This window comes from Hippocampus bargibanti, linkage group LG06, assembly GCF_051943395.1.
Source record: "Hippocampus bargibanti isolate YZ-2025 linkage group LG06, ASM5194339v1, whole genome shotgun sequence".
Lineage (NCBI taxonomy): Eukaryota > Metazoa > Chordata > Actinopteri > Syngnathiformes > Syngnathidae > Hippocampus > Hippocampus bargibanti.
The window spans coordinates 3,104,172-3,121,500 of NC_142739.1; the positions used below are offsets into that span (position 1 = coordinate 3,104,172).

Sequence of the window (17,329 nt, forward strand, 5' to 3'; positions counted from 1 at the left end):
ACAACATATAAGCAAAGAGTAGGTTATGAAGTCTTTCTGTATCATATAAGAAGCAACAAAGGTCCATGGTAAAAGAGTAGATTCCTGTTTCCGCTGAGGGCACTGCAAAGAGAAGAGCTCCTTTTACAGATTAATGGCAGGAAGAGAACTGACATTGTCGCTTTGGACCTAGTTAGACAGTTTCTTCAAGGCCTGCTGAGCTTTCTAATTTAAAGAAAGAAAAATGAGTACTTACACACTTTCAAAGGATGGTAACCCCCTCTATCATCTGACCTTGTAGAAGTCCCACAGGGTGGTAGAGTCAAGTTCCTTCAAGATGTCGCTGATACCGCTGCTTTGCTACTGTGTCATTGGGGTTGTTAATCATTGCGACAACCTACACTGCTCTAAAATGTTTTGCTAAACATTTTATAGGATTGCCTGAGAACCATGTGGCATCACATGCTCCAAATCCATCATCCCATTTATGAAAGTCCTTCCCTCTGCGTTAGGAGGGTAAAATGAATCTCAAGTCCAGTTGCTGACATGCACATTTTTCTAAATATTTGACATATTAAAATTTTTGGAGAGGTGTAATTGTGCATGTCGGTGCATGCAGAAACGTTTCACTTCAAAGGGCAAGATTGCTCACACAGTCATCACTTTTTCTTGAAATGTCATACAATCAAACATCTTCATCAAAATCTCCCACATTCATTTTGTATTGTAATCATTAATCTGTATTTAATAAACAATGGAGAGAAAGGCCGATGAAAAGGAAAACATCTTTCCTGTTACGTATTTAGATCTGTTGATGGTGTACAGATATCACAGGGTGCAGAAACAATGTTTTCATGAGCCCATGACAAAAAGTTAGCTCATTCTGATCAGGTTTCCAACAACTGAAAAACAGATACCAGCTGTTAATCTAATAACTGCAGTTTGTCCAGTTGCTTCCATGCCAACAGAACAATGGCCTCTTCTAATTATTCTAATTCAATCTTCCAAGATAGTCTTGTGTGTTGTCAAAGTATTGTTGGTCCTCTGTTGCTACCCCTACGATTGAATATGCATAATGCAGTTGTTTTTTTCTATGTTTTTGTATGAAACCGTTATTACCAGATCCCTTCGTGGTCTTACATTTGTATCCATTGAAGTGGTCACATGTGAGTTAAATAAAGTATACACAGTTTATTCAACCAAAAGAGAGAGAGAGGGGGGGGGGGGATAAAGAGAGAGAGAGAACCCTTTTGCTATGTATGGAATCACAGAAGCTCATGGCCAGCAATCTCCTTATCAGGCATGTCGAAATATCAGTCCATTACAGAGACAAATGAGCATACAAATATTGGATGTCAATTAAATGAGCATGTTCACATGACTAATCAATCCCGAGCAGTTTCTAATATGCTTTTGGGGGGCCTATTCCTTATGATACAGGAAAATAAGCACACTAGGCTGTGCATTTACCGCAGATGCACCAAATCTGCATTAGAGACTGCATGGCACATTGATCCTATACAATATTGAGCTATGGGAAATTGACACTAACATTGTCTGTGCGTGTCTCTTGGATTGTTGACCATGATGCTTTGTGGTCATGCTTCAATATCTGTGGATGGTGAAAACTATTTTTTTTAATTCCTGAAATTGTGTTGGGATTTACTCAAATCTGATTCTCACTCAGAAGCTGAAAAATGTCCTAAACTCAAAATATTTTGAGTTTATATATTTATACTATTATTTCTATTATATAGCAAGCGTAAAACAAATTCTTGCCGTGAGAAAAACCTATGAGCAGTTGCCATGTGACATACATTTAACTGATTAGTAGCAGGCTACGTGTGAATAATTGTTTATTCATTGTATTTTTACTTTTTACAACATTTGATTACTATTATACTATGTTTACTTGATTACCATGTTGAAATATATGAATTACAATCACCAAATCATAAAACAAGACCGTGAAATGGTTTCGCCCCGCCCCCCCACCCCACAATCACAAAATGTAAAAGACACCCACGAATTGTCAGCGTTTTGTTAACATGTTAGATTCTCAGCTGTATGATGCATTTGAAAAAGAGAAAGTAAAATCCTCAATAATGCCAGAAATATAATTGCCGTTCGATCTGTGATGCTTTACGAATACAGTCTCAAATTGTGCCTGACTCACTGTGTTCTGTTTCTTGCTGTGTTGCGTTTCCTCGAGTACGTCCTTCAAGCGCATGTGGCGAACGGCTGAGCTATTGCCTCGGAGAGGCAGTGACGCTGTCAGCTCAGATCCGTCTTCATTAGGACGGGTATGGCTCAATGGGAGACTTGCTTCCATAGCATCAAATGTACAGCATCATACATCTACATTAGGGAAAAGGGGTCATCTCACATAGATGGATACTGAGGGGTAATAAGGTGTGCAGGTCAGCTGTTTTCTCCAAAATCCAAAAAGTATTTGTCCTCGGGCGCATTTATACCAGAGTGATGAAAATCCTTGCGTCGTAATTCCCCGACTTTTGTTTGCTGTTTATTGGCAGCCTAAGACTGCCTTTTTCAAATGGAAAGGTCATTCACTGAGGCAACTTGCCAGGTGTTTGCGGAGCAGCAGACCATTGCTGTGTAGTGAATGCATTTATGGCTCTCCCTGGCAATCTAATGGCCTGCCAGTCCGTCTCTCAACATAAGGAAAGAGCACTGGAATATTAAATGTGGCTGAGCTAAAATAACTGTTAGTAGGGCACAGTATTGTTGGTTCAAGGGGCTTTTGTTGGTGACACGTCATTATGGGTTGGAATGTCAAATTGGCCGCCCACTTATTCTGTACAATGAAATTCGATCATTTTTCTTCCAAGCAGTTCAACACGTGCTTGCAAACCCATGTAAAACAAGCACAATCAATACATTCACACAAAAACAAAACACAAAAAAAAAAAAAAAGAAACAAACAAAAAAAATATGCTGAGCTAAATATCCAAGATAATGCCATTTTATTTTTCCATTGTTCTGTTAATAGTGTGCTTCTATCTCGTGCGGTTCCTAGCTAACAGCTAATCAGAGCAGACACTTTTTTCATATAGCAATTAATGGACCACTGCCACAAAGAAAGACTAAATCTGACTGCAAAAGACTTTTACGACTGTCAATATGTTCATGGGCAGGCAACATTTTATGGGACCATCCTCAACCCAGTGACCAACAAAGACTTCCAGCTCCATCCCACAGGCAGGTGCTATCAACCAATGCATACGAAAACCAGCAGACATTCCAATTGCAGCCTCCCCCTACCTACACATTAATCTCCTAAACAGTTGACTCAGAAATTCCATGGTAAGCATTTTGCAAAAAGTGGCTAACTTCTCACATCACTGTGTTTGTTATTGTTGCATTTTCTCTATATCTATTACAGTTATATATATATATATATATATAATTATTATTATTATTATATATTATAACTACTGTTGATTCCTGTTTCACATGATTGGATGGATACAGAACTTCCTGCGTTATTTGAAAAATCGTATCAAAATTACTGCACGGCTTGATGAATATTGCTTGATGACACTCCTCATTTGCACAGCATTCATTGTTCAGAATAATCCCAGTTGTGACATCCCCACAATGCTTCATGACTTTTGGTAGTTTTGTGTTCTTTAAGTTAAAGTTGCTTGTTGCTGTCATGACAGTGTTGCTCAAAATACCAGAGAATGTTTGTTCTGATATCTTTGGCCAATAAAGATGGTTCTGAATAAAATGTGCGGAGGACAATCCACATATTTGCATTGACAACGTTGGCCACATTGGGCTTCTGCTATTGGCAAAGTCTGTGTTTAAGTGGCAAAAATATGCATCAGCTCTCTTGTCTGCAAATGAGCTCAAGGCAGCAGCTTTGACAGCTACGAGTCCAGGGAGATGCTGCCCAGGACAAGAGCTTCGATCATAAGTCAATGGCTGGCTATTTAGATGTTGACTGTGTTTGGAGACTACTGCTAACAAGCACAAAAGGGTCAATGACCGAACCGGTGAAGGTGTGTGAACTGGGATGATACATCAGAAAGCGCTCACTTGTTTTCTTCTTCCACCTCCCGAGAACATTCAATCGTTGTTTCCACTGTCGTTACAAGGTGCTGCCAAGCACTGCTTGAGGCGTGGTTGGGCAAAAATCTCTGCTTTACATGGATGTGTACGTGGAGGAGTCCTTATGTTAGTCTCTGTGGAAACATTGTAATCATCTTTATGTATTTACCCCTTGGGAGGCGGTGCTGCAGAAGGCTCGCTTTGGGGAAATGACAGCGAGAGGAGGCCATATATTTTCAGAATGAATGAACAGCAATTGAGAGACCACAATGGAAAAAAATAAGTGCTTGTGAATAATAGTCTTTAACTTTGGGGTGGATGAAATGAAGCTTTAAAGTCACAGCTGTTCAAACAGCTAGAGTGCCAGAAACAATTGAGGAAAGCACATTCACGCCGGTGCAAATCCTTTCACAAATGCAATCCCTCTACTGTTTTTCGCCGACGAATGCCTCCCAAGAGTTTGACAAGATGGGAAGTGTTCAACTGAAAATGCAATAACAAATTTACAGTGTACAGGCCTGGTAAGCAACAGCGGAGACATAAGCCTGACAGGCAAGGCGTGAGGGGAATTTTGGCCTGAGCCACAGTGTTGCAGGTTTATTACATGCCACGCCAGACTGGTTACTAGATGAGCGGAAAATAATTATCTGTGGGGACTCCTCAACAAGCAAAGAACAATCAAGGCTTTTTTTACTCCTTCCTTTCTTTCACTTTGACTGCAATGGGAACTATAATGAGACTTAATAATGTGTGTGTCATTAGAATTATAAATTCAAATCATACTTTGCAGGAGTAAAAACTTCAAGTGATGTAATAAACGGTGATAGAAAACACATTTAGATAGTGTTCTTTTTTCAGGCATAAAACTGCCTTAATTTTCCACAATACCACTCTGTGCCCCACTAGAATCTTGCAAGCAGTTTGCCTTCATTTAAAGGACAACCGACGTCACTTTTTTGTTTCCTAACTGACATCATAAAAACGTTTTATAGCATCTAAAATACCCAAAACACGCAGTATGATACTTTTAGTCAAATGCAAAACACCAATAAAAATGACTTAAAGTGTCTAAAACGTACTGTTCCTCACAAACAAACGTAAGTGGCCAGTTTCAGAAGGTCCCGCCCCCATGTTCGTGGTGTCACGGCAAGACGTCTTGCCTTGCTCGAGAATCAAAACAATGGCTTCAGATTCGGAGAATATGCTTTCTTGTTCCGCATCCAGTTATGAATATGATTCAAATAGTTCTGAAGAAGAAAGCATCCATGTCTGCAATCTATTAAAGAATTTATTCTGTGTCATTTTGAGGGGGGAAATGTAGCACCAAATGTGTGTCATCGGGGGTGACCGAAAAGAGGCAGAAGAGGGCGACAAAGCACCGTGGAAAGCTCAGTGGAAACGGGCTGATTAAGTCCTTTGTCAGTGAATATCAAATAGATGCTCGGTGCCACAAACAAGGATTCACCATCGCGTTATTTATGGGTTTTCCTTCTAATTTCGCCCTCAACACGGATCAACACGAAGTTTTCAGACCAAACCAAGTATTGCAAAATGCATTGAGGTGATGCAAGGTGTGTCCTTTCTCGCTGAGGGGCGTTCCTTCAGTGACGTAGGGTGAGGACTCTTCACCAACTCAAAAACAAGACTTCCGGAATATTCAGCGCGAGTCTTAAAACGTAAAATATAGCTATATGCGGTGGAATCTTTGTAAAATACGCTCAGTAGAAGTCATTTGAAGCGACCATTTGAAGCCAACACAACATCTCCGGACAAGTTGTGTCCATAATTTGTAAAATGGCTTCAAATGACTTCTGCTGAGCGTATTTTAATAAGATTCCACCGCATATTGTATCTATATTTTCCGTTTTAAGACTCGCGCTGAATATTCAGGAAGTCTTGTTTTTGAATTGGTGACGAGTCCGTACGTGACGTCACCAAAGGAACGCCCCTGACCGAAAAAAGACGCATTGTAGCGGTCCTTCCATAACGTCAATGTTTTTGATGTACACCGATTTGTTCGAACTGTGAGGCGTTCGAGAACCGAGGTACCACTGTACTTGTTTGGTTTGGGGACCTTGTGTTGCACCCAAAAGGCGCCAGAAGAGGGCGACCAAGCTCCATATAAGGAATTTATCAGCCTGTGGAAACAGAGGTGGCCACAGGAGGTCGCCATTTGTGCCTCTTTTTCGGTGAGAAATTTTCCCTCAATTTTGCCTCATAATGGCACGGAATAAATTCTTTAATCGATTGCAAACATGTATGCTTTCTTCTTCAGAACTATTTGAATCATATTCATAACTGCATGTGTAACAAGAAAGCATATTCTCCGAATCTGAAGCCATTGTTTTGATTCTGCAGCAATGCAAGACGTCTTGGCGTGACGTCACGAACTGGGGGCGGGACTTTCTGAAAATGCACAATTTGCAGCTCTTTTTTTTGCAGATTTTGGACACTAAGTCATTTTTATTGGTGTTTTGCATTTGAATAAAAATATCATACTGCGTGTTTTTGGTATTTTAGATGCTATAAAACGTTTTTCTGATGTCAGTTAAGAAACAAAAAGTGACGTCTGTTGTCCTTTAAATGTGCCAAGAAATGGTTTGGATCTTTTCTAGTATTTGAGGTGACCACTGGGGTATAAGGAAATTGATGAATGAGAGACTTTGTCAGTGAAAGCCTCTGCATTTAAAAATTGTCGACTGGCTGCAGCAAAACCTATATTTTTAAGAGGGTAGACAGGGGTGCATTTAGAATCAAGCCTTGGATTTATGTCAGATTTCATAGCAGGAAGCAGATTGGGTAGGAGATAGCATACTTGTCGTCATTCCACACTCAACTTCCGGAGACCCACCATTGGATCATTTTGGGTCCTGTTTTCACCTTTGCTTAGTCTTTTCATACTTTGATTTTAATCAGTGAATCCTCAGGTAAATATTCATGAGGTAGTTTATATTACACAAGTTTATTCACTACTGGCTCTGCTGACCTTGTTTGTGTATCACAGCAGGAATATGGATCCCATTAATGAGAAGTCACTCGGGTCAGAGTTTTTAAAAATGCTAGTTTGTTCAAGGCCACCTTACTCAACAGACGAGGCAAAAACTGAGAAGGAAAAAAATTGCAGGACTAAATCTGTGAGGGCACAATAAACATCCAGCGTAACACATTTTCAATTTTAATGCAGCATCATACACTTGAATCGTAAAAATAGCCATTTTGATTCAAACAAGCCACAAAAGTGCAGATGAACGGTGCTGTTAGCACTAGGGGAAAGCTTATCAACAGTGCATGCATAAATGACAAAGTTGAATCAAACTAAAAATTGAACGACTACAATGTATTACGAATCACAAGTGGTAGTCGTGTTAAATGGAATTTAGGGGTGCTGGATGCACACCTGGTGTACGTGTGCATAGCTACAAATTCATTTGTTTGCCAATTTCTGCTCTGATGATTAAAAGGCCCTCAGTCAATGTGAATACAAGCATTTCAGATGAATTTTATTGAGCTGAACATTTTCACAAGGAAAATTAGTCCTATTCATCTAATAAATTTGTAAAAAGTGCACTATAATCAGACAAACAAATACAACGATTCACAAGTTCATATATTAAACAGAGAGAAAAAAAACAGACAATCTTAAGATCATTTCTCTTCAGCAGAGACATAAGTAGAAGGATGCAACGATCAGTAGAGGATGGATTATTCTGTCATTTTGTTAATAAAAGTCATTGTGTTTATTTGTTTGACCTTCAGGCAGAGTAAACTTGACCAGTCTTTTCACCATCGTCACGTGACTGATTGTCCATGCAATGGTCACACATGTAAGGAAAAAGATCACTAGTCTCTATCAGTGCAGAGCTGCGGGATACAGAACATGCAGCCACATTTGAACAACTGAGTTGGTAAAAAGGTTCATTGGGAGCCACGACAAAGGGGGCAGGAAGACTCATGCGACCTTCAGTGATATGAAGTCATATTAATGTGTCACTGGGGATCCTGGAATATAGCCAAATTCTTGCTCACACATCTGAATTGATGCTCAGATTGGCCAAACGTGGGTCAGAGTTTATTTCATACCTGTAATGATATCCCTCCATGTGGTCCCTACAAGCATCCCGGATGTTGTACATCCAGCGCTTGATGCCTTTGCGGTTCAGGTAGAGCACCAACAGGAATATGACACCAATCAGTGCCAGCACCAACCCCAGGAAAACATACGAAGTCTCCAGCACGCCTTCCATGTTGCCCGAACACTTCAGCTGGGACTGCTGTACCTGCAATAGTGGCTGTCGCCTCAAATACTCAGGGTCTGCACAGGTAAGGTTCTTCATGTCCGTGACCTGAGTGGAGTTCTTCAGCCACACCAAGAAGTCATCAATAGAACAGTCACAACGCCAGGGATTCCCTAGTAAACGAATATGCAGGTCTGACATCAAGTTGAACTCAACCAGAAATGTGGAAGGAACATTCCTGAGATGATTGTGCCTCAGATCAAGTTCTTGCAGTTGCATCAACGTTCGTATCCCATCGGGGATGGAGATGATGGAGCTATTCTGCAAGTTGAGCTTCACCAGGGTGGATAAACTTGCAAATAAATCATCTGGCAGAAACACAAGATCATTGTTGGACAAATCCAAAACTGACAGCTGGGGGAAGTTTCCATTCTCTAGGATATTCAGTGTCCCATTGACAGAGTAATTGTTGTGAAAAGACCTACTGAGGTTCAACACCTGCAATTTGTTGTCATTTGGAAAAGCCCATTCGCTGAACGTTTGGATTTTATTATTGCTCAAATCCAGCCGTTCCAGGTTTGGCAAGTTATGAAACACAGTTGCCTCCACAGTCTCCATCTCGTTGTCACTGAGATCAAGATCTGTTAATAATTCCAGGTCGCTAGGAAAAGAGTCCTCGTTGATGCTCGAAATGTTGTTTCCCGTGATTGAAAGAAACTTGGAATTGACAGGTATGAAATTTGGAATTGCATCCAAATCCTGGTTTTTACATTTTACTGTTTGTGAGGAACAGGCGCATTTTTCCGGGCAGCCCTGGCAGGACAGTATTACAGCAAGAAGCAAAAATAACTGAACCACACCGTACACGAATGCATTCATTCGAATTCCTTTGCTTTGATGCCAGCACGTTGTGCACAACAGGCGCATCTTGTCTTTTGCCATCTGTTATGGACACTGCACGCAACGTCAGTCCGGAACAGTCACTTCCGAGTGAAGTTTTTCCCCACCTTGATCGGTTCCACTTCAAACTCAAACGCCATGAATCTACCCCCAAACCATCTTTACTGATGTCTTCATTTCCTCGAGGACGGAAGGTAGTCAAGTACACAAACTTCTTCGCTTCGTTAATTCCCCAAATGCCAACGTGAACGTGCAGGGTTTAAAATACAAATAAACACGTCAGTTATTCAAAAGTCAAACTTGGTGAAAATAAATTGAACCGTGCCAAAAACAACAATGCACTTTGTCTACGGTCCCCGGATAGTGTTTTTTTATATTCCTTGCTGTCAGGCGGAAAATTGGAGGTTGTCGCTCGGTAACCTGGTGAGAAACCAAGGAGGGAGAATCCAAACACAACAGCACCGCTACGAGGGTGGACTATACCATCATAATCCTCTGAGGGGGGTGCTTACGTGGTGGAATTCGTCGAGTCTCACAGAACCATATTTATCCAGTGTCGAATACATTTAATTTATTGAATTGGTAGTTTTTATACTTGTATTCTGACTTGCTTTGCCCTTCTGCCCGCAATCAGGTCGCCATGGCTGTGAGAAACTGTTGTCAGTTGCCTTATTTGGTTCAATAAAAGTTCACAAGTTTAGTGTCATAGTACGTACTACATATTTGACCATGGCCACCACCTGGTGATGGCATTGCGCACCGGGTCGAAAACAGTCATGCTCATCTTGGTGTTTTTAAATGGTGTTTTGTAAAGCTTTAAACAACATAGAGCAGGGGTCGGGAACCTATGGCTCGCGAGCCATTTATGGCTCTTTTGATGATTGCATATGGCTCGCCGATAAAACTAAATACATATTCTCACTTTTTCGTTTCTTGTTGGGGCTGCAGTTGGCGGAAAGCGCAATTTTGATTGAATGACACTGACCGAGGTTGGCGGAAAGCGCAATTTTGATCAGATGATACTGGCTGTCATGTTGAAACAGGTAAATGCCCCTATAAATAAGCCCGACAAGTAAAACAATGAGTACACTTCAGGCTGAATGCACCTGAGGATTCACCTTTGTGAAGAGAAAAGGTTATGATTCTAATTTGCAATGAAACAATACAATCTATGAAACAGTCGAATGTCAGTGGCACTATGACAAGCCCCATGCTAATGTTACCATCAATATAATTCTGTGAGAGACAGCAGAAAGCAAGTGTGCAAGCAAATGAGCACTGTGCAGGCTAGCTAGCAGCAGCTTTGCCTATGGACCCGGCAAGTTGACTTTCATCCCGATCATTTGGCTGTTTTTTTTTTTTTTTTTTTTATTTTATTTTATTTTTTTTTTACTAATCATGAGGAACGGAAAAACATTCCTATTAATGGCGAGTATTAACACAAAGTTATTTTACATAATACATTCTGACATTTTGTTGAAATTACATGCGTGTTTGCATGCGAGTGCGTATGTGTGTGTGTGGCTCTCACTGAAAAACATTTCTAAATATTTTACTTTTATGGCTCTCTTAGTCAAAAAGGTTCCCGACCCCTGACATAGAGGTACATGTACTTGAATATCTTCTAAGCCAGTGGTCCTCAACCTTTTTTTGCGCCATGGACCGATTTAATGTCAGACAATATTTACACAGACCGGCGGATAAATACAACAAAATAAAATGATACGACAGGCATGAAAATTGTTTTTTCTTTCTTTTAAATATAATAATAAATGTGAATCCATTGTGTATTTTTATACAACTTTATTAGCAGAGTCCTGGTAACATCGCGGCAACAATATATGTAACATCTTCTCTGCCCATAAATGCTCTATGGTCACCATGGTAATGTTTAAATGTGCCTTCAAAATAAGATACACCACAAAAACAAGTACAAAGCGCATGAAAAATACAACTCACTACAACTGAATCAGTGGGACCCCTGATAAAACGTAAATTATGTAAATTATTCTTTCTGCGCGGCCCAAATGACCCACAGACCGATTCCGGTCCGCAGCCCGGGGACCTCTGTTCTAAGCATATACTCACCGACACTACTACGGGAGCTAGATTTTTCTGAAATGGCCTTGGGGTGGCCAAGGCCATTTCAGAAGTCTGCAAAAACAAAAACGTAAAAATACATTTTCAGCAATCAAAATTTAATTTTATGTTGAATAAAAACCGGAAGAGTAACCAGAGAAACGGGCACGTGGAAACCATACAAACTCCTCACAGGAAAGGCATAACCGTAATCAAACCCTTCACCTGTGTATTGTAAGGCCAACATGCTCATCGGTCGATCACCGTTGTGCCACCCGAGGTGGAATCCATTGGAGTGGGTCTGTTGAAATGAATGGGGAAAGCTAATGCCATTTTAAACACCGCTCCTCCTGAACAGAATCACACGAGTGTGCTGACTTGTTTTTTGTTGTTGTTGGTGTTGTTTTTTGTGGTAGTCTCATAGTTCACAAAAAAAGCCAAGGACATAGTAGTGTTCATTGCATAAAACCCATGCTAAATCTGTCTCATAATTTGGGATGTTGTGTAGAGTCCAATTGTGCTACAACGAGCTCGCTTGAATTGAAATGCAGTCTTGTTCTTTTACTCAACCGAGTGAAGTTGTTATCTTTATGACAGCAAGCAGGTAGAAAAAATGATAAAAGTTCACTCAGCCAGATCCAGGAAGGATATTTTGAATTCTCTTTATTTGAAGTCGTGGTGGATGTGAGTTTTCGGTAGACCACAGGTGACACTGCTCTCCAGGCTGTCCTTTCTCCCTCTTCTTACTCATCGAAGTGACTTCCTCAGTCTGGTTTTAAAGGTGGTTCACATGAGCTTCTGGCCAATCAGGTCACAGCGGCAATTGGCCATTCCCAGGTGGTTGCAATCACCTTCTCAGAGACAATTAGCAGTCACCCGACTCTATTGTTTTGGATGAGGAGAAATGTGCACCTTTCTCCCATCCAAAATCCAGAAACAATTAACAAATATTAAAAACATTAACAATTCTTTTGACATCATGACAGTTTACCACTTTCTGTCATTGACATTGTATTAATTGTGTGTGTGTGATTGGCATGTTGATGATAGTCTTCTTTTCCTTTCATTTCTTTTGACATCATGACATCATTCACACCCTCTCCTCAGAGTTCAGACATTCTTGTCCAATAATCAGCAATAACATTTTTCTTTTGTTTGTCAGGGCAGAGAATCTCATATATGACAGGTCCTATTCTCCTAGTCACAGTGTATGGGCCCTGCCAATTTGGCAGTAGCTTACTTGGTCCCGTAGGTAACAATATTAACACCTTCTGTCCAGGGTGCCAATCACTCCCTGATAAATTATTGCTGTTTTTCTCGCTGGAGATCCTCTTCCAGCTTCTGACGTTCTGCATCTTCCATTTCTTTCCGGAATTCTGGGTTCAGAAACCATGGGAATTGCAGCTTGTCTTGGATGAGGAAAACTGTGGTTGGGCATATGGTAGGTAACCCAACATGGGAGTTTCTTGTGCCGGAGGAAAGTTTGTTGGCCTGGAAGTTCAAGGGTCAGTGTTTTGCGGTTGTGGTTTTAGAGGAGGATAATGTTGACTCGATCGACTATCAAATGTCCATTCTTGCTTGTTGTGGTGCATCTGTTCTCTTAATTGGTTGATCTGTTCAATCAACATCCCCTGTCTATGTTGAGAATATTGCATGAAATTTCTGATTTCTTTCACCAATTCCTCATCAAGTTGAGCTCTGCTTGTACTCACTGTCTGAGTCTTAGGCTTCACCACTGGTTCCATCTCACTCTGCTCAGTTCCATCCTTGGCTTGGCAACTGTCAGACGCCTCATGGAAAAGAAGAACGGAATCTTCTTGGGGCAAATCAAGCTCCTGGATTCCTTGATCCCCTTCAGAACTCTCCAGTCCAGTTTGGTTGGCACGTACTGCACGACTTCATCCTCATCCCACCTTCTTCAGCTCTGCTTCCTCTTATCTTTTCCACTTCAGTAAGGCGTAACGATCCCACCTTCTTCATGCAGGGCGAAACTATCCCACCACTGCCACCAATTGTTATGCGGCGAGACAGCAAACAGGTGGAAAGAGGATAAAAGTTCACTCAGCCAGATCCATGAAGGATATTTTGAGGGGTTTTTTGTTAAGCCGTGGTAGATGTCGGTTTTCGACAGACCACAGGTAACACTGCTCTCCAGGCTGTCCTTCCTCCCTCTTCTTCCTCGTCAAAGTGACTTCTAATGGGTTGAAAGTGATCGTTTGTCCCTGGTCCATGGCTTCTCAGGGTGTTGATGGCAGAGGATGGTTAAATCAGCAGTAAGCCAGGTGTCGAACAGAATAAGTTAGTTTAATCTAGTAGACAGCAGGGCATCGTGGGGTGTCGGCCGAGGAGTGGAAGAAAGAAGAAGAAGAAAGAGGAAGGAGGAAGAAGCGCGAAAGACCGCTGGGAGAGCATTTATAAGACGGACATAATAGGATGAGACGTAATAGGATGTGCCATCATGTAAAGGAAGGCAGGATATGACGTATCAGGAAGTCCAACACAACGAATCAGTGTCCTCCATCTAACCCTGTTTTGTTTATCCTCCTCTCTCACACCGGCTACCTTCATGTCCTCTTTGACAACATCCATAACCCTCCCCTTAAGACAGGGGCTCTTAATCTTATTGGAGGCACGGAACCCCACCAGTTTCATATGCTCATTCACCGAAACCTTCTTTCAATGACTATGCCCACTAACTGCAGACGAGACTGAGGGGTGGATCTCTGCGGCGGAGGATCCATTGACTCCTTGAGACCGACTCACCGAACCCCTAGGGTTCGATCGAACCCAGTTTGAGAACCACTGTCGTAGGACTTCCTTTCGGGATTCTGCCAGGCAGTTTAAGGCTCAGTATCCTTCTCCCAATATATTCACTCTCACTCCTCTGGACATGTCCAAACCATCTCAGTCTGGCCTCTCTGACTTTCTTTCCAAAACGTATATGAGATGTCCCTCTGATATACTCATTCTTGATCCTATGTCTACCTTCCTCCTCTGCATCATGTCAACCAGCTCTCTATCTTTAGCTCTCATTGTTCCTACATTCAAAGTTCCTACTCTCAGTCCTATACTCCTATTCACGGTGAGTCTCATGTTGTAATCATATAACAGCGTCACATTTTCTTTATAGCTTCTATTGTATAGTCAAATCATCCAAGGTCCATATCAATATCAGAATTAGTAATGCGTCCACAATTCATATCAGCACATCCCATCAGGTACTTTACACTGCTCCCTACCAAATAAATTCAGTCCAAGCAGTGGGGACGTGCAGGCACGAGCGGCAAGTAAGCAAGCCTATCACTATCACCATCTGCTGGACGTTCTCTCCATGTAGAATTTCCATCCATCCATTTTCCGATCCATTTACCCTCCTTGGGACAATTTTGAGTGTCCAATAAGCCTGCCATGCATATTTTTGGAAATGTGGGAGGAAACCAGCGTACCTAGAGAAAACCCAAAAATCCCTGGGGAGAACATTCAAACTGTTGCGCTAGTCATTCTGGCAGCAGTCCTAGCGTTTTAACAGTAACCAAAATGGTAGCTTTTCGTAACGATTGCAAAGTACTCACGAGAGAATAATGATGCACAGCCGTATCAATCATTGGTCTGGGAACTCGACAAACTTTTTATTCTGCGCATGCTCTTTAAAAGGCCTTACAATTTCCGGGTATCACATGATCAGCTCGTTTCACAGGTGACATCAATCAGTGAAATTTCCCTAATCACGTCTTTGCCTCACACACACATTTATACTCGCACACTCAACACTCCCACTCAAAGACATATTCACAAATTCATGCAGCAAACAAAAGAAAAACACAAAAAACATTGAAACAAGAAATACATTGTTGTAAAAATAAAAACATCCTATATATTTGCAACACTCTGCAAGCTTCAAAATATTCACATTTCTCCAAACAAATATCTCTTGAATCTTTCAAATTTCACTTTTGTCACCGCCTTAGTAAAAACATCCGCAACCATGTTTTCTGTCTGACAATATTTTACAGATATTTTCCCCTCAGTGTGCGCAGAACGTACAAAATGATATTTAGTATCTACGTGTTTGCTTCTCTGCCTACACACTGGGTTTTTGGACAAAGCTATTGCCCCCTGATTGTCCTCATATATTTTTACTGGTACGTGGCGGTTACGGCTGTCTATCCCTTTTAATAATTGGACAAGGTACATACTTTCTTGAATTGTGGCCGCCAGTGCCATATACTCAGGTTCACAGGTTTATAACTCCACAGTTGGCTGTTTTCTACTTTTCCATGATATAGCTGGACCTTCCTTCGTTAGGCTAAAACAATATCCGGTTGTGCTCCTCCTGTCATTTATATCGGCAGCCAAATCAGCATCACAAATCCCTCTAGTTTTAACTTGTCTTCACATTTTCTGAAATTAAGCTCTTGATCTGTAGTATGTTTTAAATATTTTAGCAAGTGTTTAACTGCAGTCCAATGCTGCTGTCTTGGTTCAGCTAGGTGTTGTGAGAGTTTGCTAACAACCCAGCTTAAATCGGGTCTGGTACATGTCATTTGTATAGTATTAGGCTGCCCACTATCTCTCTGTACCCTGATGAGTTGACAACTTCACCCTCACTGTTAAAGTCCAATTTCTGTTCACACGGGGTGCTTATTACTTTGCACTGAGACATTCCAAATGTTCTCAATATTCTCTCTATGTGTTTCTTTTGAGTTATCTTGATCTCTCCTTTACTTTGTTTAAAATCGATACATAGGAAGTATCTAAGTGGACCCATATCTTTCATTTTGAACCTTCTTTTTAGCATTTCTTTTATTTCACTGAGTAGGGTATCATTACTCACCGCTATGATTAAGTCATCCACCCACACTAACCAAATGACTCTCATTTTCGGATTCTCTGCAGTAGACACAGATATCAGCATTATTTTGTATAAAACCATCTTTATGAGGTGATTATTTTGTAACATGTTCCAGTTACGCCCTGACTGCTTTAAGCCATACAGTGATTTGTTGAGCGTACATACCAAACGTTCTCCTGTTTGTGACCTGGTCTCAATACCTTCAGGTTGCTCCACAAATAATTCACAGTCCATTGGGGCATGGAGATATGCAGTCTTCACGTCCATTTGGTGTAGGGTAAGATCTTCCTGCACAGCCACCTGCACCAGTGCTCGAATGGAAGTCATGTTAGCTGTCGGCGAAAATGTCTCTCTGTAGTCAATTCCTTCCACTTGACCAAATCCTTTTGCCACAAATCTGGCTTGACAAATCTCAGATCCATCTTGGTTTTCTTTCACCGTATACAACCAGCGACCTCCCACTGCTTGTTTGCCCTTCGGTAGCGGGGTCAGAGTGAGTCTCATTTTCTGTCAGGGATTCCATCTCCTCTCCCATTGCAGTAGCCCACATTTTTTACTTTTCAGATTGCATAGCCTCTTTGAAAGTCCTAGGTACACCATAAGTTACCTTGTAGAAATAGTCAATATTTTCGGTTTTGTCATCATCACACTTAGTTTTACATATGTACTCCTTTAAATATTCTGGAGCCCTTTTTTGTCTTTTAGGAAACCTCCTTCCCTGTTCTGTATGAATATTGCCTGTTTCTACTGTCTCTTCAGCACTTGGTTCATTGCTTTTCTCAAGTTGATCTTGACTCTGTTTGATTTCCTTTCGGGGTACTTTACTGTAACTCTGAATATCGTCCCGCAAGTCACAACCAGTTTGAGTTTGACCATCTGTGTTGTTTTTCATAAAAAAATTCACCAGTCTATGTTTCAGGACTTTTCTTGTCTCGGGGTAGTACCCATTATAGGCTGGACTATACTTATCATAGCCTACAAAAATCCCCTTCTCACATCTGGGATCTAACTTCTTTTTGTCCTGTTTATAAACGTAACATTCACAGCCAAATATTTGCATGTTAGAAAGGTTGGGTGCCTTTCCTGTAAAAGCCTGGTAAGGTCTCTGCTGTAGTCGCTTACTGTAGCATCTTTTGCAAATTTGAGCGGCTGTTTGTACAGCATATGTCCATAGTTGCTTGGGAAGGTTACTTTCCAACAGCATGCATCT

General features: G+C 41.2%; 1 protein-coding gene across 1 annotated transcript; it reads right to left on the bottom strand.

Annotated features, from left to right (window-relative positions):
- Positions 1-4,053: 4,053 nt before the first annotated feature.
- tpbg (trophoblast glycoprotein) lies at positions 4,054-9,633 on the bottom strand. The gene is made up of 2 exons (XM_088998732.1): positions 8,134-9,633; positions 4,054-4,187 (listed from the first exon to the last, which is right to left on the bottom strand). The coding sequence occupies exons 1-2, from the start codon at positions 9,228-9,230 to the stop codon at positions 4,181-4,183; spliced, it is 1,104 nt and encodes a 367-aa protein (XP_088854858.1). The 5' UTR covers positions 9,231-9,633; the 3' UTR covers positions 4,054-4,180.
- Between the last annotated feature and the right edge of the window lie 7,696 nt (positions 9,634-17,329).